Below are 25,606 nucleotides of genomic sequence, written 5' to 3'. Positions count from 1 at the left end.
TGAGCAAAATTATGTATAATGAAGGTTTCCTAATACAGTGGGGGAAATAAGTATTTGACCCCTTGCTGATTTTGCAGGTTTGCCCACTTACAAAGAATGCAACGATGTACTATTTGAATCATATGTACATTCTAACAGTGAGAAACAGAATCCCAAAGAAATTCACATCATATGAATTTATAAAAATTGATAACCGTCTGATGAGGAAAAACAAGTATTTGAACCCCTGGACAAACAGCATGTTAATATTTTGTAGAAAAGCCATTATTGGCCAGCACAGACGTCAAACGGTTTTTATAGTTGGTGACAAGCTTTGTGCACATTTCGGCAGGGATGTTGGCCCACTCCTCCCTGCAGACAGCCTCCAAATCATCCAGGTTCTGAGGTTGTCACCTGGCAACTCGAATTTTAAGCTCCCTCCAAAGATTTTCAATTGGATTCAGGTCTGGAGACTGGATTGTTGATCTGCACAAGGCTGGGATGGGCTACAAGAGAATCGGAAAGCAACTTGGAGAGAAAAGATCAACTGTCGGTGCAGTTATCAGGAAATGGAAGAAGCACCACACCACCGCCAACCTCCCTCGGTCTGGGCCTCCACACAAGATCTCACCTCGTGGGGTCTCCCTGATCATGCGAATGGTGAGGAATCATCCCAAAACCACAAGGGGGGAACTGATGAATCAACTGAAGGCAGCTGGGACCACAGTTACAAAAGAAACGGTTGGTAACACACTACGCCGTCATGGATTGAAATCCTGCCGCGCGCGCAAGGTCCCCCTGCTCAAGAAGAAAGATGTACAGGCCCGCATGAAGTTCGCCATTCAGCACCTGGACGACTCAGAAGAGGCCTGGGATAAGGTGATGTGGTCAGATGAGACCAAAATAGAACTTTTTGGCCTCAACTCAACTCGTGTTTGGAGGGCAAAGAACACCGAGTACAACCCAAAGAACACCATCCCCACCGTCAAGCATGGTGGTGGCAACATCATGCTTTGGGGGTGCTTTTCAGCCAAGGGGACGGGACAACTCCATCGTATTGAGGGGAGGATGGACGGGGCCATGTATCGTAGAATTCTGGACCAACATCTCCTTCCCTCAGTGAGAGAGCTGAAGATGGGTCGAGGATAGGTGTTTCAGCACGACAACGATCCTAAGCACACCGCCAAAGCAACAAAAGAGTGGCTGAAGGTTCTGGAGTGGCCTAGCCAGTCTCCAGACCTGAATCCAATTGAAAATCTTTGGAGGGAGCTTAAAATTCGAGTTGCCAGGCGACAACCTCAGAACCTGAATGATTTGGAGGCTGTCTGCAGGGAGGAGTGGTCCAACATGCCTGCCGAAATGTGCACAAAGCTTGTCACCAACTATAAAAACCGTTTGACATCTGTGCTGGCCAATAATGGCTTTTCTACAAAATATTAACATGCTGTTTGTTCAGGGGTTCAAATACTTGTTTTTCCTCATCAGACGGTTATCAATTTTTATAAATTCATATAATGTGAATTTCTGAAATTTTCTTTGGGATTCTGTCTCTCACTGTTAGAATGTACATATGATTAAAATAGTAGATCGTTGCATTCTTTGTAAGTGGGCAAACCTGCAAAATCAGCAAGGGGTCAAATACTTATTTCCCCCACTGTAAATCTGATATGCTCATAAATGCTGTGAAAAAATGTCATTGCTCTAGGAAGTAGCAGTCAGGAAATATTAAAAAAATAATGACATTTTCAAAGGGGGGCTAATAATTTTGTCCTTAACTGTATGTATATGTGTGTGTGTGTGTATATATAAAAAGAGAACCCCTCAAGTGAACACAAACATTTGACTGATCGCTCATGGCTTTTCAACACTTACTCCTCAAACACAAACATTTGCACATACCTTTTACTAACTAGAAACTTCCTACCCCCCCCCCCCCCCCCCCCGCATTGCCAGATATTTTACATTTGGAAGGGAAAAAATGCACCGATGAAGTGAAATTTGGCAAAATTCCACTTGATTGGACACACACACTTTGTTAATCTATCCACGCCGGCAATACAAAGAATGAAATGCACTTGGACCCGATGGCTGAATGAATCCACATATGTATCAAGTTTACACGAGCGTTATGACTTTGAAATGCTATAACCGCTTGCTTTGCTGACACGCTTTTGCGTTTTTCAAAACCCAATCAATACTTGACTATTGTTTGCCTCACTTTCTTTTTGTCTGGTGATGTGCAGTGAAATGTTCCCAATCTCAAATACTATGTGCCTTCCAAAGCCAGACTCTTAGTGTTCTCACTCCGTGTTGTTGATTCTAAATACCTCATGAACCGTTGACAGTCAGGACAACCGGATTGATTTTGCTTGTTTAAACGCTCGCTCACAAGCGATTGATTCGGCCACATATCCCCCTCCCTGGAGTATAATTTGGCCACCGGTGGTCTCGGGGGAGCGGCCCGCCGGCCGGCAGTGGTGAAACAACGTCATGGCGTACGTCCAAACCTAGTATTTGTTTCTCTTGGCCTTGGTTGCTGCGGCAACTCCGAGGGCTAAACGCATCATTGAGAACTGGGCGGGAGTGCGAGTCACTGGTTAGAGAGAAGATGGATTTTTCCCTGCGTGTTGATCAATAGCAAGGGTGGGTGGGTGGGTCGGTCTTGGCTCCCCGCACTTTCAGGGGCCTCGGAGCTGCTCGTGTTCCTGCGTGTACGTGTGCATGCGCGCGCGCTGTGTTATTTCCCTCCGTACATCCTCTCGATGTCTTCTTGGTAGTGCGTTTTGAGCTCTTTGCGTTTGAGTTTGAAGGCGTCTGTGACCAGGCCCGTCTCTGGTGTCCAGGCTTCGGCGCTCAGCCGCACCTTTTTGGGGATCTCAAAGCGCTCCAGTTTGGCTGTGCGAGGGACAGCAAAAAAGAATCAGTGAACATGATGCTTGGCTATTTTTGCCTTCAGACCAATGATTCATTCCAGTTTTGATTTAGCTCTTATTACTGGTCATGAAAGAGGATGAGAAAAGCACTTACACGAGATAGCGGCCTCAGTGAGGATGCGGAGCACTTCCTTCTCCATCTGTAGATTGTTGCAGATCTCTTCCCACGTGCCCCACACCTGCAAGCGCTCAGCCAGTGCCATCAGCAGTTTATGGTTGGGCACCACAAAACTGATAACGTATGACTGGTCACTGCAAACCGACACAAAGAAGATTCCCCAAAAACAAATAATGGTAATAAATCCACCTCTTTTGTCAAACAACTTTTACCTGTTGGCATAGGCACAAATGTTGTCTATTAGCGGACAGTTCTTCAGAACAGCCTCCACTTTTCCCAAAGAGACGTACTCGCCAGCTTGTAGTTTCACCAAGTCTTTTTTGCGGTCTGTGGAGAGATAACACGTCACTATCCTAAAAGCTCTTTCTTCTATATTCTTCATTGCGTTCTTAAATCGCAGCTATATCCCTCGTCGGAATTGCCTGGTTAGGGTTAGTGGGCTTTTTCCACTTCGCTTCACGCTAACAAACAATAGAAAGCCCTATCACCGGGCTAAAGAATAGCATGGACGTGGTAGCAGCGGTTGAAGCAGTTCTTCTAATGTTTACGTCTGCATGCCTGTATTCCACTGCCCCCAGACGGCCAAATTGTGTACAGCAGAAGGAGCTGCAATGAATCATGATGCGCAATGGCTTTCATTCTGTTTAATGATGTCAAGTTGTTCTGAGATTAGCCAAAGGCATTCAAAAGTCTCACCAATGATCTTGAGGCATCCGTCATGGTCAAACTCCCCGATGTCTCCGGTGCAGAACCATCTCTGGCCTTTCCCGTCCACAAAAAAGTCCTCACGGTTCTTGGCTTGGTTTTTGTAGTAGCCCATTGTCACGTTGGGCCCACCAATCAAGATTTCCCCCCGTGGGTTGGGCTTATCCGTGCTGTAGTAGCCTCCTGGGGAGTTGCATCATTTTTAGAAGCGGACAACCCGCCATACTTTGATCCCAAAGCTGCCTTGCTTTGCTGGACTTACCCTCTTCCCAGTCCTTGAGCATCATTTCGGAGCAAACTAGAGGTGCGCCCACCCGTCCGGTGCTGTAGTCCCAAACTGCAACCCCCCCCCCCCAAAAAAAAGAATCTCGTGTACCAGGGTCGTTTTTCATTTGATAATGTTAATTAACAGTGTTTGCATAGTTACCCTCACTGATGGTGCCCGCTCCACAGGTCTCCGTGAGGCCGTAGCCTTGCCCCACAGGGCAGCACAGACAGATGTTCATGAAGTGCTGCGTGGCGGCCGACAGCGGGGCTCCGCCCGAGAGCAGTACGCGCGTGTTGCCGCCCAGCAGTGCCCGCACCCGCTTGAACACCAAACTGAAAGATAATAAATGTTGTTGACCACAGGGTTGGTTCAAAAGTTATCGTGACCAAAGTCTGATCACCTACCTGTCACAAAGAGGCGTGCTGTAGCCTTTGGAGATCTGCTCCATCTTGTAGTTGTACGCCAGCACAAATAGCGTCTTTTGAAATCTGCTCATTCCCTCCACTTTTGTCATCACATTCTTATAAATGCGGTCCATGATTTCCTGCCCGCGAGACAGAACTTAGTTAGTACTACGTTACTACTTTGGGCACATCCAAAACGCTACGTTCCGAAATGCTACGTTCCGAAACGCTCACCGGTACAGCGGCCATGAGTGTAGGTCTCAACATGCTGGTGTCGCCTTTGCTGCCCTTTTTGATTTTGGTGGACTGCAACAATCAAACAACGCACGGTGTCAACCGTCTTGACACTTCATACGACGTTTACAGGCGGCGAGCAAACCACGTTTGGGACACCGACCTGGTCGGCGAGAGTCTGCGGGGAGGAATAGCCGATGCGACAGCCGTGAGAGACGCATACCAGCTCGGCGCTGAGCTCTAAAACGTGGGCCAACGGCAGGTAGCCGATGTAGGTGTCCGTTTCGCTGCCGACGCACAAACGACACCTTTCTTATCTTGCGCGTATTTCTGCAAGGGGTGCTTTTCGTTTGAAAGACCAAAGCGTCAGCATCTTATTTGGCCATACACTATGGTGGTGTATTGTTAACGGCCACATGCCATTATCAGTCATTATCCCGAGCCATTTAGCTGTGCGCATTCGACGCCACTAAATACACAGTCTCCATTTTCCATACTTGAGGTTGGGGATTCGTTCTGCCATCCCGGTGATGCCGGCGATGATGTTGCCATGGGAGATGACCACACCCTTGGGGATGCCCGTAGAGCCGCTAGTGTACATGATGACGGCGGTGTCTGACGACTGCGGCTGTCTGCAGTCGGTGGCCACTGTGCGCACGAGACGGCAGACGCCAAAGAGCTGACGGATGCCATTTTGTCCACGTTGTCGCATTCGAATGAGAAACGGCTGTTGCGTGGTTGCTCACAGTTTTCGATCCTGGATCCCATCTCTTTAACACTGTCCATGCTGCGGACCGTGACGCTTCTCGGGATGTCCCGCCAGCCGGACGTTTTGTCGTCCACTACGATGACGTACTGCAGCCGCGGAATGTCGCACAATATCGCCTGGCAGGGAAAAATCCATCAATCTTAAAGTTAAGTTAAAGTCCCAATGATTGTCACACACACAACTGGGTGCGGTGAAATTTGCCCGGGAATCATTTGGTGATCTAACCCCCCAATTCCAACCCTTAATGCTGAGTGCCAAGCAGGGAGGCAATGGGTCCCATTTTTATAGTCTTTGGTAGGACCTGGCCAGGGTTTGAACCCACAACCTTCCAGTCTCAGGGCGTACGCTCTACCACTAGGCCACTGAGCTGGTGTAAGTTCAACTGGTACCTTGAGACGACTCTGCAGTAGGTCTTTGCTGGTGATGATGTGTGTGACCTCGGTCTCGTTCAGACCGTGGGCAATGGCCGTGGGTCCCAGAGTGGCGTACAGTGTGACGACTAACAAATAGGGCGAAGAAAAAAAATTCACACATCGACAGACGACTTGGACATTGCGGGTCACTCACGTGGGAAATTGTACATGAAGCAGGCTTGAGCAGCCACGATCCATTCGGCTCTGGTCTCGCAAAAGATAGCGATGTTGCACTGAGGTTTTTGGCCCAGTGCCGCCAGACCGCTTCCGAACATCTTGGCTGCCCGGTAGGTCTCGGCGTACGACAGCCAGTTGTAGTTCCCGAGTATGACCTGCAGACGTCACATGATTAGAATCTGGATTTTGAGGATGACAATCTCAGTTCACTACTCGATGCGGGTTCCTGGCTGCTCTGGCACGGACTGTCCCCAGCGCACAAAGCGCCTTTTGTTGGAAATAACCAGTCTTCTTGTTTTGTTGACATGAGCCTTGTGCTACAATGGAAATAGTGGTTGACCGTAGTGTGATGCATGGGTCAGCAACGTCAAGGCTTCACTGTATGAAGGTGGTCTCACCCACCTTTTTAAAGACCTTCCCGTTAGGTTGCAGCTCATCCTCCTCACTCAGCACTTCTCGGGTGCCCAAACAGTCCCGCTGGGGAAACCGTTTGGCTGCATATTCAAACACTTTATCGAGCGTGTCCACCCCAGGGTGAAACCACGCCGCCAGCTCCCGCTGGCTGTCGATGGCCCTGTACGGGCCGGCCGGGTGTCCGCTAATTGAGCGCGCTTTGATGCGGCGGGCCCGTTCCAAGTTGGATCCGGAGAGGAAGTACCAGGGTATGAAGGTGATCATGGAGTAGACCCAGACCACAGATCGGAAGACCTGCAGGAGCAGGGGGTTGATGTCCTCTTTCAGCTTCATCTTGAGTGTGTGTGTGTGTGTGTGTGTGTGTGTGTGGGGGGGGGGGGGGGGGGGGGGGGGGGGGGGAGTCACTTTCTAAAAGAAGCAGACCAGGAGAAAAAAAAACACGTCTTGCCGAAGTGGCTGAACCTTTAGTGGCTGGGCTTGATTTCAGCGAGCGAGTCAACCTCGCCCCGACCTGCAACACGGGAAACGTGAACCTTAGAAAACGCAGCAAAATCCAAACGCAGACAACTCCATACAGCCAATGGTAAATCAATCCTTCCGTGCCTGATGCCCACCTTGGTCTATTCTTAGCATCTTCTCTCAGTCAGCACAAGGCTGAAGTACATCAGTCTCCATTTTCTCATATGACCATTCACCAATGTCTGGGACTATACACTGTAGATATTGAGATGGGTTTTATATATATATATATATATATATATATTTTTTTTTTTATTTTTTTTCTTGCTTAATATGTTGGCTGCTGTTTCAGAAGGGTCCCTTCTCAAAGTTGATTTTGGTTTTTTCTCCTTAAAGACATTTAAAGCGACTTAAAGTGGAGAAAAGAGTCAAAATCCTGTCACCTCCCCTTTTTTTTTTTTTTTGGTCTTCACTGGCCCTAATCCGCTTCCGTAGACTTGACTTGAAATGGAGATGTTACGATCACGTATCGATGACTTTGGCCACAGATTGAGAACACTTGACGAGATCAGGACACACGACGACAGATTGGTAACAGATGTGTTTAGATCAAGCCTATGTAAGGAAATGTGGTTTCAACCTACAAAACAAAGCGTCTAAAGAAACATGAGGTGTAATGGGAAGAGGGGGCAAAAACCCGCCAACATGGAAGCCTGCAACTAGCTTGGATATTTGCTGGCAAAAGAGGAAGCACTTTTTATAGATTTCCAATCACACTCTTGGCAGCTGTTAAAAATAAGTTGGGTGCACACAACGGAATGGTTGCGGGGGGATGCAGAGTGCCGCTTTAGCATCCCGGTTGCGAACCATTGGCAATATTTGCAAAGCGGTTCATTCTCACCTCATCCGCTACCGTCACACAGCTTCTGCCCGGATTTATTCAGGTACTGTTATCCTTCAGTACGAAATTCCAACATTATGTCGAGACCGTACAAAAGCGTTGTGTATTCGTCTTCAAGTCACTATTTCAAGTATGTTGTAACACCCGTGTAAAATTGGGTAAAATGGTAAATTTTAGCATCAGCCAGGGTTGCGTTCCCAGCCCGGAAGCGACAGGATGACGTCGTAGCGTTTGGTGGCTCGTGATTGGAGGACTGTAGGTGGCGCGTGCTCGGGGGAGCGGAGACGTTAGTCGGGTTACTATCGGTCAATTTGTCAGAGACAAAAGCAGACAGAAATGGGTCCCACTTTATGAACCTACTTTTTTCCCTTTCGTATTTATTGCAATGTATAAAACAGAAATCTGTTTATATAAACAGCAGTGGGCAAAACTAGTTGCAAGAAGCTACATTAGTCTTGATTAGTCATGATTTGGAGTGTCAGCAAAACTAAGCCATGTCTGCCATCTAGTGGCGCGATGATATTATCATTTCAAGCTCCAGTCGATGTATCGTAGGTATATATAATGTATATGTATGTATAATATATAATAGACCACCTGCGAATTCACATATTCTCTGATTGCGCCCCCATGAGTTTTTAGCATTTACTTGATCCCCCATTTCTGCCCCCCTATTTAGCCCCCACCAAAACCCTGCCATTTTACATGGTAATCACACAATTAATATTTGTAGTTAATAAATAAATAAATAAATAAATACATTTATCTTTCGTATCGAGAAGGGCACTTTCATCCATCCACCCCTTGTGAAATGTGTGTTCAATCTGCTAATGCCACTAAGATGCATCTAAAGAGTGACACGGGCAGACAGGAACTCTATACCCCCTGCCCCACCGCCCGTGTCTGTTTTTGGGTGACCTTTTCTTCCTGAAGGGCTAAACAGTTGTTCCTTGAGGAAACACCTTTGACTGAACTGACTGACCTGTGTCATGCCGGGCTGATGATTTTTAGAAAGAGAAAAAAAGCAGAGGCACCCAATAAGGCAACCTTGTTGTATTCCTTCCAATCAAAGCCAAACGGGTAACCTCCTAACTTGCCCCCTTGACGTCCAGTTGAACTTCCAGAAAGAGAGGGGGGGGGGGGGGGGGCTTGTGTGCTTTCTTGGGATTAGGGAACAAAAGGATCCTTCTCTGCCATCAAAGAGGATCGGATCTTGACTCATCCCCTGCTCTGTGGCGACAGCTTTTTCTCTTTCGGGAGGGAGGGAGGGAGCGAGAGAGAGAGGGGAGTGACGGCCGGAGGGAAGGCGGAGGAGTTTGATGGGCTCCGATGGATGCACATTTCAAAGTAATCTTTAACTTTAAGCCCCGCGGTTGGTCCCCTATGAAACCAAGCTGGCGGCCCTAGACACTTTGTTGCCTCCTGTGGAAAACAAACTTAAGGCCGTGGGATGATTTTAAAAGCCCTGGGAGGTCATCTGCATCTGCATGTTCTTTGTCTCATTCCTTTACAACACTACTTCTTTTGCCCAAAAGTTATTTCTCACATCTTGTGAAGGCGCACGTCCCCTCAGGGTTACTGGCCCGTAACCCCCAGCTGGGTCAGTCCACCGCGGGGGTTTGGTGGGGGGTTCAACTGTCTGTACAATAGCTCTTGTTGTACGAGTACATCAAGCTGGTCGCTTCTTGAGAAAGAATTGGATGACATGATTTGTGTGAGAGACACAGGTGGCAACTGTACTCGCACTTTGTACTTGAGTAGAAGTGCAAATACTTGCTTAGAAAATGACGAGGTGGTTGCAATATTTTTTGGGGGACTGGATGTGGGTGACAGATCCAAACCCTGTTCTGCTCACTCCAGCTACTGTACTGATTATACCTTGAAATACAACATGGGCTTTTGGAAGCCAGCGTTTATGACCACAGTCGCTGGAGCAGCTTGAGGCAGGCACAAAGCGTGGACTCGGAACTCACACCAGAACTAAACACCGTTCTGATCCACCCGATGGATGATGTGAAATTCATTTCCAAATCTCTTACCCAATTTGTCATGTGTTTACAGTTGATGCAACAAATGCCTGCGGCCATTTTGTTGCTCTTCTGCAGTTCAGCACCACGTCAGTGGAAAGCGCCATCAAGTGTGTTTCCGGTAATGACACCAACGCAGACAGGGGCTCTCAAACCTTTTGGCTCGAGGCCATATTTTCCAAGGACAGCCTCAGAAAACTACCACACGTTCCTTCAAATGCCATAGGAATGAAAAAGTTGAATCATTTCTGAAAAAAAATTCATGAAGCTATGACTAAGAAAACTGCAATGCAATGAAAATGGAGACATACAGTGGTGCCTTGAGGTACAAGTGAGCCAACGTACAAGTTTTTTTTTTTTTTTTAAATGCAAGCCGTCATACAACAGAATATTAGCTCAACAGAGCTCACACTAAGAACATATGTGAGTCAATCGAGATGCCATCGTTGTTATTTTAGTTATATACAGACCTTTTGTGATATTTATGCCAGGTTGTATGCTGTGAGATTTTTTTTTTTTTTTTGGTTCTCTTCAAATAAGTGTGTGCTGTCTGTAAATAAAAGGCTGGTAAACACGGTATACTGTTTTATGCATTGAGTGAATGTACGCCTTCGTGTGGCTCAATTGATCACTGCAGTTGTTTTGCAGAACAGCATAAATTGAGGCAGCTCATTCCATGAAATAAACGGCAATCAAAGTTGTGCATTTATTACCATTTGTAAACTTTTGATACCATTCTTGTATTGCATAGCACTAGATTGTGCTCATGGTCATAATTTGTGGGCAGTGTATTGAAGAAGCAAAAATAAATCACACTGTACTTAATCTGAACTGCTTTCATATTTTATGAACTATTTATTTTTCTTTCTTTCTAAAAAGGTGGGTGGCACACACGCAACACACGTGAACACGCACGCACGCACACGTCGCGTCAGCTGAAAAACAAGTAGATAAGAATCTAACCTCAGCTATTTCCCTCATGGGACCGTAACCCATAACCTGGCTGTTTCCGCTATTCAACGTTCCCTGCATGACTACAGGCTGTGCTTGTGCTGTTAACAAATTGTGCTCTTCTTTCTTTCTTTCTTTCTTTCTTTCTTTCTTTCTTTCTTTCTTTCTTTCTTTCTTTCTTTCTTTCTTTCTTTCTTTCTTTCTTTCTTTCTTTCTTTCTTTCTTTCTTTCTTTTCCGACCAGCTCACCTGGCTTCACCTCCTTTTGTCATGGTAACGCCGCTCGGTTTGAGCTCCGGCCCTCGGCTATTGTGGGTCATATGTATTGGATCACATCAAACACAGCTGAAAAAGAGTCCTTCTTTCCGGATGTCCATCGTAACGATAACACCCCGAGGTGAGTAATGGGATTTCCTCCTGACTGTAATGCGTTCCCTTTCCTGACATTGCCCAAACACCATTGGAGATGTTGCCTGAGATAATCCAACAACAACGTCATGTAAATTCATTGGAATATTTTCTGGACACACCCCTGTTCAAATGCTAGGTCTTTGTGATCTCAAAACCCCCCCACAATAAAATACTTTTTCCACCAATAATGTGAGCAATTTTCAAAACAGTACTAAACTCATTTTGATATTTAGTAACTCGAGCTGCACATTTGAATCTTTGAACCAAAAACTGTCAAGGCTAAATTTGGATTTTTACCGTCACGCTCCAGTAAGTCCACATGCAGATTCAAATCCCATTTAGAAATATACTTTTTTTTTTTAAACTCACCAAAAATAGTTTTTTTGTCACATGTACTACTTGTAATGTCGATGATATATTATCCACAGTTAAGCATAATAACATTTGAGCTTTTCCCCATACACATAAAGCCTATTTTAGTCCAAGTGAATTCTTTTGATGGAAGGAAGACAAGCGCAATGATGATCTAAATTTAAGCGCGCTGAGCAGTACAATAAATGAGGGATTGATTCTCTCACTTATCACTTTCCACGCCACATGCGGCATCTGAACAAACTTTGGGGAAATGGCAAATGACTAGTAATTCTTCGTGCACTTTGAAGACGCTGAAAAGGCCCGAGCGGCTTCATCTTGCGTTTAGTGAAGGCAACACACTGTTTCTTTTCAGGGACATTTTGTACTTGATTTTAATGCGTTTTGTCCACCGCCGCCACAGTACATTTCTGACTCGGCTTGCTCTGCTAATTGATTTGACACGCTGGATCCAATGTCCTTTTCATGATAGTCAAACTTTACTATGACTTTTATGGACATATAATGTTTCCACATGTTCTCTGTCCACACAATGCAGTTTTTTTCTTCTTCTTTTTTTTTTTTTCCTGGGGCGGCCCAAAGCAAAATGCAATCCAAATATTGAACGTAACATGGAGAAAAGGAATGCGAAAAAAGAAAAAGCTGACAATCTTTATTTGATGTGTTTTCTTGCTTGATTGCTTATTCATCCATTCCCTTCAACGCTATTTGATCAATAGCCATATTGGACAATGTGTCCTAACAATGCACTGGTTTGTCCTGCGGGGGTCACGACCAGTTATACCTCGGGGATGTCGGCCGCTCAGCCGCCTATTGTCTGGTTCCTTAGGGAGAAGAGGCCAAAAATGTATCGGTCTGTTAAACACGCCTAATTATCACGACTTGACAAGGCTTCAGTAAGTCAAATGATCCCTCATGTGCTTCTATGTGTCCCTAATGGAGCATTTGCACGGCTGTGTTACACTGCCGTGTGTCTACGCCACATGGCCATGCAGCTCCCATTGTTGGTGGAACTAGTTGGAGGTTGTTGTTTTTTTGGGGGGATAAAAAAAAAAAAAGAAAAAAGACGCTCCCCACATTTTAGTGCAGTCATTGTATGGTGTTTTTGTTCATATTTCCATTTGAGCATTTGAATGTGACCATCACGGCACCGCTTTGTCAGGTTTTTACTGCCTTGTCCTAACACGCAGCCTGCAACATGTTAAATGTAATGCTGAATTAAGAGCAAAAGCAAATTGTAAAGATAATCCCCCCCAAAGAATAATGGGGGGACACATTTGCAAAAATTGAAAAATGTACAAAACGTGAAAATAAATCCGATAAATGTATCCAAATTGAAAGAAAGTTGTACTGTTGTGATTTTCTTGAACAATGTAACACAATATTAAAGAGGCGTAGATACTAGATGAATGTTGTCCATCTAGTTACTATCTTGGCAAGTGTAAGGATAGCCATGATTTTTTTTACGAGTGAAAGATAAAAAAAAAAAAAAAGAGAAAAATACTTTGTCAGTACAGTTGCTTTTCTCTCTACGCTTTGCTCCTTTTGTGTTTTGTTTTTTCACACCACATTGCAGAGACTCTGTGAACAGGATATGACTGATATTTGCTTTCCGTGTCACATTTCTCCCCCTAAATTGTTTGACATCAAATGATGTAACAATGTTTTTTTTAAAACCACAAACCTATCTTCGTCATAGCTGCATAAACGTCCGGGCCAGGGTCACCCGCAAAGGTTGAATTAAAAAAGCAACTGAAAACGTTCAAATGTGACTTGGGCCATTCTGCTTTTCGACTAATGAAATATAATCATGGCTCTGATGAAGCAGCAACTTTTGATCCTTGAAGTTCTTCTCAGGAGAACGTGAGGTTTCCCCAGAGCTCATCATGTCATCAAAGCTATGCATTTACAGTGGAAATTTAAAAACAAAGTTGACACCCCCTCGTTAAAATGCCATTTTTGGTGATATGAATAATACCAAATTGCTTATCATTGATACAAATCCATAGTCACACTAAAGCAGTATGTTTTGGGGCTGTTTTTCTTCCATTGGCACTGACGGAGGAAGGTGGAGGGAATTACGAACAGTTCCAAAGCAAAAAGCAGTGAGCACACGAAAATAAGACCAAAAAAAAAAAAACGACATCAGAGGCACTTAAAATGGCAGGCGGCAGACGCGTTGCCATTGAATATGATTGATTCATTCTGAACACAGCGTACTGGAAATGCTGGATAAAACTAAGTGTAAGCGCATTGTCTTGTAATGGAAAGCGAAGCATTTTCCAAACAGTAGTGCCCTTGTGAAAAAGAAAAAACAACAACAATTGAATGTGGATTTCAGTGTGCGCAAAAAACATGTTTGCAATAATATTTCTGTTTTGATTGTATTAGAAATGTGTTCATTAATATATTAGTGAGTGTAGTCTGGGCTCCCTCTAGTGGTACACAAAAAATGACCGCCCAAGTACTGTTTAGTTGTATTTAACTTCTTTGTACAAAAGTTTGCATATCATTTGGGAACTGTTTTTTCTTTTAAAACCTTTATTCATGCTCGCTTGGTATTTATGTGCAATGCATTTGAATGTAATCAATGAATTGATCATGTTAACTCATCGTGTTAATGTTTAAACCGTGCATAATGTTACTGTGGTCTGCAATCATATTTAGGCATAAAACCCTGTTTTGTAAGAACACTTGGGCCTCCTGTATTAAAAAAAATACAAAATAGAACCATTGATTTGGATAATCCGTTGTAAATAGACTGTGCATCCCTCGAGGGAAATTCAGTCAATCACCAGACAATGAGTAGTTATGGTCTGAGCCTACAAGACAGCAATCAGGTAAAACCGTGGACTTTTCTTTTGTTTTATTTTCTTTTTTTTATTTTCTTTTTTTTCTTTTCTTTTCTTTTCTTTTCTTTTCTTTTCTTTTCTTTTCTTTTCTTTTCTTTTCTTTTCTTTTCTTTTCTTTTCTTTTCTTTTCTTTTCTTTTCTTTTCTTTTCTTTTCTTTTCTTTGCATTTTCAAACCTGTGAAAAAGTTGCATGCAGCATAAGCTTGTGACATCGCAGCCAGATGACTCTGGTGAGGTCAATCCAACCTCCAGAGAAGCTCACTCTGGGTCCAATCAGAACGCCCCGCCCGGAGCCTCTGGACGTCCGGAGCCGGAACCAATCAGCGGACTCGCCCGCGAATCAGAGGGGACAGCCACCACAGATAAAATGTTTGACTATCCTCCATCCTCCCAAAACATCCTCTCAGGACGACTTTCCAAGCTCCACTAAATTTGACCCGAACCCCCACCAGAGCATCCAAGTTCCGTTATTAACGGCAGGTTTTTAACCTGTTGAAGAGAGCAGGCAAGCGGTCGCACTTCTTTCGTTTTATTTTGCTTTTTTTGGGGGGGGGGGGGGGGTTAAAAACGAGCGGAGAGGCAGCACTTTGGATCGAACTTTTTTGCTTTTCTTTTTGTTGTTGTTGCTGCTGCTGCTGCTGCTGCTGCTGCTGCTGCTGCTGCTGCTGCTGCTGCTGCTGCTGCTGCTGCTGCTGCTGCTGCTGCTGCTGCTGCTGCTGCTGCTGCTGCTGCCGCTGCCTGACAAACGGGCAAGAGGCATGACAGCATTGGCAGGAGGCTTAACGAGAATGATGAGACCCGGTCCACACCAGAATTACGCACGGGGAGGCTACTCCCTTGAGGGTAAGTCAAATTGGAATAAATCATCATCTCGGAAAAGATCATACATATTCATTCATCTTCTGAACTGCATATCTATACAAATTAATGGAAACAATTTTTGGCTGACCCGTCCATCTGCAGTGTCCACTCCTCTGGGCCAGGGTCGTGTCAACCAGCTCGGCGGCGTATTCATAAACGGCCGGCCTCTGCCCAACCACATCCGCCACAAGATCGTGGAGATGGCCCATCACGGGGTTCGGCCCTGCGCCATCTCCCGCCAGCTGAGGGTCTCCCACGGTTGCGTGTCCAAGATCTTGTGCCGCTACCAGGAGACTGGATCCATTCGGCCTGGAGCCATCGGAGGAAGCAAGCCAAAGGTTCGCGGCAAATTAAATTCTTTATAGTTGTTGAGAAACTTTCTTCAAATGGGTGTTAACTTCAATTTAGGAGCACATTAAAAAATAAAACAACAACAACAAGAACAACAAAAAAAAGCCCGATAAGAATGTATTATTTTAGTGTTCTTCCCCTAAACGGCATTTTTGAAAAAAAAGTCATGCATTTTAAAAATGCTACAAAATGCAAAGAACTTGTTGCAATTGTTAATATATTTTCCCTTTTAAATATGATTCCATGTTTGTAGGAATAAGTGGAAGCACAAATAGCACTTTGAGGACATGGTGGATAAAAAAAAAGGGATTGGATTTGTTTTCCTTCTATTGTATAGAATAGTTCAAATACGTCCTAAAAAATAAGCATGTTTTGCACGTGAGCGCAAACGGCCTATAATGTCTAAATAAAGAGTGATTATTATTCCTTTCTTTTAGTATTATAACAAGGCATTGAAATAGCATAAAAAAACGAACATATATATATATATATATATATTACGCAGAAATACAAGCTCCGCTAAGAAAAAAAAAGCTGTATATAAAAAGTGATCCTTCTTATATTACAAGTAATTTATACGCTTGTACTTTCGATTTACAGAAAGACACACCATATACATATTTTTTTTTGCCCAACAGCATTTTTATGAAGTGTTGAATATAAAGTGATTGTTTGTTTATTTCATTCCTTCCTCATAAAGCAAAATGCTTCCCCAGAACTGGACAAGAAGATTGAAGAGTACAAAAGGGAAAACCCGGGAATGTTCAGCTGGGAAATTAGGGACAAGTTATTGAAAGATGGCATCTGTGACAGAAACAGCGTTCCTTCAGGTAAAAAAAATATATATATATATATCTGCAATTAATAGTTTGAGAAAATTATTTCTGCTTTCGTAATGTTTTTATTTTTCCTTCAATGTTTTTTTTTCTCCCCCAAAATGAAGTGAGCGCCATCAGTCGCGTCATGAGGTCCAAATTTGGCAGTTTGGGTGATGATGACGAGAAGGATGGTGACGAGGTGGTGAAGAGGGAGATGGAAGAGAACGAATCGAGGTCTAAACACAGCATCGATGGTATCCTGGGTGATAGATGTAAGTCGATTTGTTTTTTGCTTACATTTCTGTGAGTCCGTTTTCTTTCATACAAAAATGCACTCGATCACTTGTCAATCCATTAAAACGCGCCTCCTCCGCGGCGGGGAAAATCTAGAACAAAAGTTGCGCAATTTTTTGGACTGATGATATTTCTCAAAAAGTAAAGCGAGTTAAAGAATGCTTGGTTTTGAGAAGTATCAAGCAAGGTTGGGTTGGATTTATGGTGTAGAGCCAATCGACACCTGTTGACTTAAGACCTGTTGCATTATTGTCTTTTCGCTCGAGGAAATGGAGACTCAGTGGAGTTAATGATTCATGACAACTGAACTGTAAGATCGCGCGCGTTTACGCACAGACGCGTCAACGAGCTAAATTCACTTTTTAGAATTCCGGGATGAATGGATGGATGGATGTGTTATTTACTGAAAGTGATATAAACACCCCAAACGGTGATTTGCGGTCAATTTTGCGCTTTCAAATTGCGCATTCAGCGCTTTTGTCACGGCTCTGAGCGAGCGCAAGGAAACTCTCTCGTTGCGACTAGATTAAAACCCCCAACCTTTTCTTCTTCTTCACTTTCATCTCCAACGAGAATTGACCCCCCCCCCCCCCCCCCCCCACACACACACACGCACACACTCGTTTTTTCTTCCAGCCTCGGGTGCTCACATTCACGCATTATCTGGTGGCAGGCACTTCGCATCCCTAAACGTCTCCTAACAGCTCCTATTCAGAAATGAATTTTACTACATTGTCAATAAGCAGTCTAAATAACATATTTATCCTAAACAAAAACGCTTTGGAAAATATTTGAGGTTCATTCAAATATCAATACAATATAAAAACATCTGGATAATGACGCAGTGTACGTGTTATATAATGTACTTTGTTGTTAATCTAAGATCATATTTACCTTAATTTAAGACTATTTGTTCTCTTATATCCTAAATGTATTTTCTTTAGATAAAATCAAAAGTGCATGTTGCAACATAAACCCTCAAATGTGGAAAATCAATCGTGACAAATAAGAATAAAGTGAGCATTTGCGTTTTATCAAATCTTGAGAAAATATTCAAAACTCACAAAATATCTAAATAAATAATACTATTGCTTGTCAGTGTTTCTAATCCAATGTTGTATTTAATTTTGAATATTTTATGATAGATAGATAGATAGATAGATAGATAGATAGATAGATAGATAGATAGATAGATAGATAGATAGATAGATAGATAGATAGATAGATAGATAGATAGATAGATAGATAGATAGATAGATAGATAGATAGATAGATAGATAGATAGATACTAAATATTGTGCAGTGATAAAAAAGACTACAGTGTAAAAATAATAATCAAATGGTGCATGCATGGTAAAAAAAAATGAATACATGACATCAAATTAATATACGCTAATATGATAAAAATGTTGTTTGTTGATGAACTCCTCGTATTTTCATCAAACGGGTGACATCCTACAAACAGCTCACATGCTTTCCTCCCATTCATATACAGAACAGCAGTAGATCTTTCTTGTGTGTCTTTGTGGAAGTAGTTGTTGTTTTTCCCTTTTATGGCTCCTGATTAGAATGTGAAAAGGCAGCTTTCGGGAGGGAGGGGACTGGAGGAGAGCGTCTTCTGGCCAAATATTGATTAAGTAGGTGTTTGCAGAGGCCATTGTTGCGGCGCTGAGAGGCCTGTTGCTCTCTGCCCCTTTCTCCTCCGGCGCCATTGTTGCCTTTCCTCAAGTGCTCACATCAAAGGTGACTGACTTAGGTTTAGATTTATTTGTCTGGGAAAAGGACGGCAAAAAGGTTTGGGAGATGTGCTGGTCGGTCCGTCCGGGTTGCCCTGCCTGGGGTCTGCATGGCATTCGCAAGCGGGGCTGTAGAGCTGTTGTTTGTGTTTTAGACGTTATGCGTGGGCAGAATTTCAACTTCAGTGAGTTGTTTGTGTCGATTTAGCGCCTTTGAGCACAAAGCTTTTGAATTCACTGTGACGTAACCTGTTCAAGTTCATCCATAAATGTGTTTGTACTTAAATACATTTGGAGATAATTTTGGAAAATGACTGGGAACTATGTAGCGCTAAATTACGGAGCTGTCGTGCGAGTTATTAGTTTCCCGTTAGCGCACATGCTAGCTGGTGACTAGCGATGACCGCACGCTAGTATGTTAGCATTTATACCCTGCTTTTAAAAACGTACAGATTTTGCAACAACTTTTCTCTGCGCTGTGTCAAATATGGAAAGGATACGTATTTATTTTCACTTGACAGTGACTTTAAGTGATAGCATCCTCACTCCTGCTTACTACTGTTTGCATTTGAGCCTCATTGAACAAATGGAAGCAGGCCAAGAAAGACGAATCGCCCGCCACTCTTGCAAAGATCCATTTATGACTGCGGGGGAGGAAAAAGAAAAGCTCAGAAATCCAAACAGTCAAAGGGATAACTTTTTCTTTTCAAGGGAGTCCTGCCGTGCCATGTTGAATGAGGGCCCGCCCGCCGGCTTGCTCTCCTGCATGCCCGCCCGCCCGCCCGCCCGCTTCTTTCAAACGTGCCATGGTGAACGCAGTCAACATGTAATAATTGCTCTCATTGAGGCGCATTCCAGCAATCGGCCGCCATTCCGCAGCCTCAATTGTGCAGCAGCGGGGCAGGTCGGCAGCCCAGAGGGCCGGGAGGAATCCAGCTTTGACAAAAACATGAAAGATGGCAGCGCTAAGGAGCCGACCGAGCGGGACTTTGTTTGTGTAAAAACGCCGACTCCCCGGCGCGAGGTAAACTCGGAGCAAGCCAGGCCAAACCCTAATCCAATTGGAAAGCATCCGACAATATAAACAGCTGCCTTTTTCCAGCAGGGCCGCAACCTCGTCAAGGGGTGATGGTGTTTCCACGCTGAATTGTATGTTTGAATACGGGATCTTTAGCTAGACGGAATGTCTCATGTAACGGCTACAGTTCCGTTTTTGCTCTCCGGGCAATAATAATGGGCAACTTTAGAATTGGACCTCACTTTCTGCGTTCATACGACAGTTGTTGTTTTTGTGTCAGTTTTCAGCTTTCATGTTTGCATAGTGAAATATGTCGGACAAATTCCATTTGTAGGCGATTTCCAGCAAATTTGGGCTTCACTTTGAGGATCCTTCTTGCTGTATGTGGTACAAATACTGTGTAGTAAGACCCGTCCGTCCGTGCGTGTACTGTATGTACGCAGAGTGATGGAATGTCTTCCCACTGTCCCTCCTTCTCTTAACACTTTCATCGGAATTATACTCAAGGCTCTCCACCCCCCCGAAAAAGAGAGAAAGCAAATCCACTCGAGCTGATCTGCAACTGAATGCGACTCTATGCTTCATTAAAGCCTCTTTCTCTGTTGGCACCGGCATTGTGATCCTCCCAATATTAATTCAAAGGACAATTAATGAATTCAGGCCAACTTTGAAGTAATGGGCCTGCCGGCCGGCTGGCCAGCCGGGTTCTCGCCCTGTGCCGGCCCCTCTGAGCACTGATGTACTCTCCTCCGCATTCTCCCCGCTAACCCCAGAGACACCGTGAAGTGGCTGAAAGAGAAACTATGAGCAATGGAAGGTCAAAGAGAGGAGCCCCACTAGAAAAGGAGCTCTCTATTTGAAAGCAAAACTCTGTGATGGGGAGGATAAAGGAGCGGGAAGAGAAAAAAGGGGGTCGGGAGGTGAGGAGACTCTGCAAAGAGGAGCACAATGGGATAGTTAATTGACTCAAGCCAGACAGCGTTGTCAATCACTTAACTTTGTTTAGCCTCCCTCCCTCCCTCCCTTCTTTTTTCTTTTTGCACCCTTTTTATCATTGGTCAGGCACATTATGGACACGCCAGCACGGCCGGATCCACGTTTTGAGTTTTGATTCAGTTCCTAAAGTAATTGTTTCAGGAATACGTCGGAAGGAACGTGGACGCTGAAAGTCGGCAGCCTCAAATCTATAAAAGCTCTCATTGTTTCCATACACATGAGCCTCCCTCCCTCCCTCACTCACTGTGGGACTGTGAGGGAAAAGTGCAGGAATGTGAAGGTTGCTTGGAGGGTCAGCGATGAGGTGATCTTTGCGGCAAATGTACGCCAGAGCTGTGAAAAGGTCATAGGCTAACCAAGGGTCACTTGACTGTTAAAACTATCAGGCCCCATGGTGGAGCTTAGAATAATGTTTGGGGAAAGACAGACTACTGTCCGCACCGCGTGTCTCTTCTTGGACGGCGGGAATTTGGAGCTAAAATAAGATACAAATGACTGACTGTGGCTTGTGCACATGGTGGAAGGACTGAAGACAAATGAGCCCCAAACCAAAAGTTGCCCTGAGCAAACTGAGTACAGTGACTGAAATTTTAGGTTGGACCGACTTTGCTACTTCGTGATTGAATTAGCATTAGCTTTAGCTTGGTTCAATGACAAAATTGACTGAGAGAATCTGAGCAGGGGTCAAAGTTGACATTTTGAAATTAAACAAAAAAATCTCATCTATTGATATATTCATTCTCAGCATGCAGTATTATCAAGACACATTTCATTTGTGTGGAGGGATACAACTCTTTCATATACTCTGGAATGTCATGTCGCTTTTCAACAATTGTGGCTGGCTGGCTGGCTGGCTGGCTGGCTGGCTGGCTGGCTGGCTGGCTGGCTGGCTGGCTGGCTGGCTGGCTGGCTGGCTGGCTGGCTGGCTGGCTGGCTGGCTGGTTGGCTGGCTGGCTGGCTGGCTCTTCAGTGTCTTCCCCGTGACTAAAGACGGGTTCACTGCAGTTGGTTTCCATGTGCACACTATTCCTGAACCCATTCACAACCATTGACGGCTATAGACGGCAAAGATCCATTTGTACTGGGCTGGCAGTCAATTAGTTCAAAGTGACATCGCCAGCAAGTGGTCCGTCATGCATATTTCAATGTTTTTTTTCCCCGGTCACTGTGATCAAGGTTTGTTTTGACAAGACTGTTCCTCAAATTGTTCAAATAGACTCATGTACTCACTCATCATGTAAACGTCTCATGATTTTACCACTTTGATGTGGTCGTTTCAGATGGTCTGTCTCACGCAAATCCGAGCGAGCGAGCGAGCAGGCTAGTTAGTGCCCATCTGAATGGAACATGCCGCCTGTTGCTGGGCTCGCCGCCGCTTGCTTTGTCCCTGCCCCGAGGGTGGAACTACCACCGTGAAAGTGTCACCTAACCGCACCGCAAGTGGAACCAAATAACAAACGGCACGCACCGGGCGCGCATAATGCCCATTGGTGGACTTTGTTTGTCAGCGATGCATCTTTCAATGTTGCATCACCCGCTAGCTCTCTGTAAAGTGCCAGCCGCCTTGGGGCTTATTCACTCCATCTTTTTATGTCCATCACCATCACCCCCTCCTCTTTTCCATGCAGGCAGCTGCAGGTTACTGCATGGGGGCTCTTTAGCAAGTCAAGTGAGCAGCCCACTCACTCCTATTTTTACCCCCCCCCCCCCCCCCTTCACTGTTAACCCCAGCTGAGCCCATAAGCTGTCAGTTAACTATTCTTTTCCTCCCATGCATCTGCTCGCTCCGGCTCGATGTGAGCCTGCCAATACTTTATTCGGGGCGCCGACATGAGCTGCGCTCTGAAAAGGGCCAGATCTACTTCCCTGGGCAAATAAGCAGTTCATTTGTCTCCTCTGCCCTTTGTTTTGCATTGGCAACACATGTTACAGACTCAATTACCTTCTCTATTAACAACCCTTAGAGGAAGGGCAAGACAAGGCTGTAAAGTGGCCCATATGCTGCGCTTCTCTTTTCCTTGCCATCACCATCACCATCACATTTCATTCGGCTCTCACTGTCCACCGTCCTTTCTGTACCCGATTCATACCGGATGCTTGCTTTCCTAATATTCTGAGCATAGAGTAGAATGGAAAGCCTCTATTGCCATTGCATGGTGCAAATCCAAAGGGAATTGCGGTAAAACTCCCTGTTTGTGTTGTAGGAAGTAGACCAAAAAAGATAAAAGATAAAAAGTACATTGAAATGACAATTGTTAATGGCAGTAAAGATGGTCAATACACTTTATATGTACAAGAAGCAGATTCAGTAATATTTGACGTGCAAAATGTGCTCTTAACATGACATTATTGATACTTTTACAATGCATGGATAAAAGAGCCACTATCTTCTTAATCTAACAAACAAAAGGGCATTCATTCATTCAGTCAGTCAGTCATTCAGTCAGTCAGTCAGTCAGTCAGTCAGTCAGTCAGTCAGTCAGTCAGTCAGTCAGTCAGTCAGTCAGTCAGTCAGTCAGTCAGTCAGTCAGTCAGTCAGTCAGTCACTCAGTCACTCACTCACTCACTCACTCACTCACTCACTCACTCACTCACTCACTCACTCACTCACTCACTCACTCACTCACTCACTCACTCACTCACTCATTTATTATTATTGTATTTATTTGCCAGTGCAATGGATTAAAAATCGCTATTCAAGGATGGCAAAAATCTCCTGAACAAGAAATCAAATTCAATTTGTACTTTTTTCACCAAAATCAAATCACTCAAAATGTTACTATTTTTGCCCTGCAAACAATTTCAAATCTGCCCTCAAAATATTAGGCCTACTCAACATCCAGTTTAAGCGCAACCTACATGAGTATGCCACGTAGTGGTTGTTGGTGATGTTCCAACTTAAAAATACAGATTTATTTCTCATGATTTACTATTTGTTGGACGTATCAATGTTACAAGTGCAGTTGCAGGAATTGGATGGTCCTCAAATTAGCCTCAGGAGATAATCTCCCCCGGCCTGATCAGTGTTGAAGCGTCAGTGGTGGCTCCGTAGCGTAATCTGCCCGCTATATTGAGCCCTGACAACCTGCCATGGTGCTAACCTGTTGAATTCACCCCATACGAAACATGACTCGAAACATCTCCACTATCAATCCAGTTGTTGCATGCCTGTTATGAGCCCATTAACCCACATCTTATAAATGTCTGTTTTCCGGATCATTCTCCGGTAGCCCCAATTTCCGCCCCCACCCGCAGTAATAATCTATCTTTCTATTAAGATTCTTGTCGGAGCCACAGCCAAACTGTGAGCGAGCGTCCGTGAAGTATTTTCAGCTCCCCAGAGCTTTAGCTCCAGCGTAAAATTTGATTTGGGTGTTTAAGTAAGGAGGGTGAGGGAGGCCTTCCTTTGTGTGTTTCGTATCCTCTTCTGTTGCTTGTTATGGGGAATGTGTGGGAACAAATTTGCAACTGCGTGCAATCCAAAGTGGCCTCGTTCGGAAGGTAGGCGACGCAGCTGGGGGAAAGCTCGGCCCCCATTCCCCGGCATCTTCAGGTGCCACTGGCCTCCTCTCCCGTTTAGCTTCACCCCCTCCCCCCCAAAATCCTATGCCCCTCAGGCAGGGGATGGAGGCGGTGCTCCCCCTGCTGTGCCCCTCTGCATCCCCCAGTGGCCCTTCTTGGACCCCTTTATGGCCCAGCCCTCCCTTCCACCCTTCGCCCCTCCCCCTCCCACTCACTCCCCTGCTGGGCAGGTGACAGGCCCCTGAATGCGGGCCTGGGCATCCCTGATGGCTCCTACAGATGGAGCGTGGTAATCGGTCCAATAGAGGCCTGTTTTCCCTGCGAAGATACAAAGGCTTGGCCACATCGTTTCCACAAAAAACAAACAAAAAAAAAAGACGGTGAGTGAGAGAGGAAGAGTGCCAAAGAAAGCGCAAAGTAGAGGATGACAAAGGCAACACTGTCATCCACCATTAGGGTCCCGTCTGTGACCAAGTGTTTTCCCTAGTTTCCAATGCTAAAAATAAGGAACCAGAGGGGGGGAAGAAAATGAAAAGGCGACAAAGGAGGCAAGATCCACCCCCATTCTACAGTTAATTTGACTTACTTTATGAGCTTCCCTTCCCTCCTCCAGGAATCCGTTTTGTGCCATCCTTACGCTTCTGACTTTTGCTGCTAATTAAGGAACGTTGCAAATCCCCACCAAAGCAATGGTCATGTTTAAAGAGTATCAAGTGATGCTTTCCCAAAGTTCGCATCAACAAACCCCAATCTCATAGTCTGGCAGTATTTGAGCATCGAGCCTGTGCTGGTCCTCATATCACTGTGTTTCAATTTATGTAATAAATACGATTATTTTATTTAACAAAAAATAATTCAAACTCAAGTAGAAAAAAAAACATATTTTTTGTTCATAAAACAAGTGAAAAATGAAGAAAACCTGAAACTACATTTTACATATACAAACTAACAAAAGCAAACTAAAACAAAAAAAAAGTTTTTTCTTCCTTGTGAATTCATTTAATGAGTCTTTGGGCTTGATTAACAACAAATTTGCGTGTTTGTTATGGCTGGAACGACTTCCTATGGCTTGAAGTAATACGTGTCTTCATTTTTGGTTCATATATGATAACATTTTCTTAGCTTTAAGACTTTGGGCTTACACAATGCTTATATTGTTTTTATTTTATTTTTAAAGGTCAAAGGTAAAGACCCAATGATTGTCACACACACGTCTGGGTGTGGTGAAGTTTGTCTCTACATTTAACCTATCCCCGAAGGGAGCAGTGAGCAGCGGCGGCGCCGCGCCCGGGAATCATTTGGTGATCTAACTCCCCAATTCCAACCCTTAATGCTGAGTGCCAAGCAGGGAGACAATGGGCCCCATTTTTATAGTCTTCGGTATGACCCGGCCGGCCGGGGTTTGAACCCATAACCTTCCAGTCTCAGGGCGGACACTCTACCACTAGGCCACTGATAACGCAATCTTGAAGTACAACCCCCCCCCATTAAAAACTAAAACGGTTACTAAAACTAATCAACGATTACTAAAACTAATAAAAAAATAACAAAAATGACACATTAAAAAAACTAAACCCAAAAAAAACCAAGACACCCTTCTCTGAAAGCAAATTAAAATGAACCT

At 44.5% G+C, this 25,606-nt stretch overlaps 2 protein-coding genes and 1 long non-coding RNA gene across 3 annotated transcripts in view; 2 read left to right on the top strand and 1 right to left on the bottom strand.

Annotated features, from left to right (window-relative positions):
* The window catches only part of LOC148386916 (paired box protein Pax-3-like), a 53,594-nt gene that overhangs the window by 14,409 nt on the left and 13,579 nt on the right, over positions 1–25,606 (top strand). The window contains exons 3-7 of the mRNA XM_088396242.1: positions 10,996–11,148; positions 15,141–15,229; positions 15,350–15,585; positions 16,299–16,428; positions 16,542–16,688. Of these exons, the coding sequence (XP_088252368.1) occupies positions 10,996–11,148; positions 15,141–15,229; positions 15,350–15,585; positions 16,299–16,428; positions 16,542–16,688 (755 nt within the window). The remainder of the gene's footprint in view (positions 1–10,995; positions 11,149–15,140; positions 15,230–15,349; positions 15,586–16,298; positions 16,429–16,541; positions 16,689–25,606) is intronic.
* On the bottom strand, positions 2,069–6,806 carry acsl3b (acyl-CoA synthetase long chain family member 3b). Its single transcript, XM_088396236.1, has 14 exons — positions 6,403–6,806; positions 5,978–6,155; positions 5,800–5,909; positions 5,388–5,526; positions 5,139–5,289; positions 4,805–4,928; positions 4,642–4,713; positions 4,408–4,547; positions 4,163–4,335; positions 3,998–4,072; positions 3,727–3,918; positions 3,243–3,357; positions 3,007–3,164; positions 2,069–2,874 (listed from the first exon to the last, which is right to left on the bottom strand). The coding sequence occupies exons 1-14, from the start codon at positions 6,745–6,747 to the stop codon at positions 2,717–2,719; spliced, it is 2,130 nt and encodes a 709-aa protein (XP_088252362.1). The 5' UTR covers positions 6,748–6,806; the 3' UTR covers positions 2,069–2,716.
* On the top strand, positions 7,184–10,626 carry LOC148386917 (uncharacterized). Its single transcript, XR_015862586.1, has 2 exons — positions 7,184–7,817; positions 9,836–10,626. It is a non-coding gene; the product is annotated as an uncharacterized LOC148386917 (long non-coding RNA).

The sequence above is a fragment of the Syngnathus floridae genome, chromosome 14 (genome assembly GCF_059516105.1).
Source record: "Syngnathus floridae isolate MCC-2025c chromosome 14, RoL_Sflo_1.0, whole genome shotgun sequence".
Lineage (NCBI taxonomy): Eukaryota > Metazoa > Chordata > Actinopteri > Syngnathiformes > Syngnathidae > Syngnathus > Syngnathus floridae.
Note: the sequence above shows the minus strand (reverse complement) of the source record. Positions and strands in the feature narration are given on the sequence as shown.

Bases quoted from the DNA above. Each gene is read 5' to 3' on its own strand.
- acsl3b (XM_088396236.1), bottom strand. From the start codon at position 6,747: ATGAAGCTGAAAGAGGACATCAACCCCCTGCTCCTGCAGGTCTTCCGA. The intron at 4,336-4,407 runs GTAGGTGATCAG...ATTATCTTTCAG, and splicing joins AGCACGCCTCTTTGTGACAG to TTTGGTGTTCAAGCGGGTGC. The intron at 3,165-3,242 runs GTAAAAGTTGTT...GTCGGTTTGCAG, and splicing joins ATTTGTGCCTATGCCAACAG to TGACCAGTCATACGTTATCA.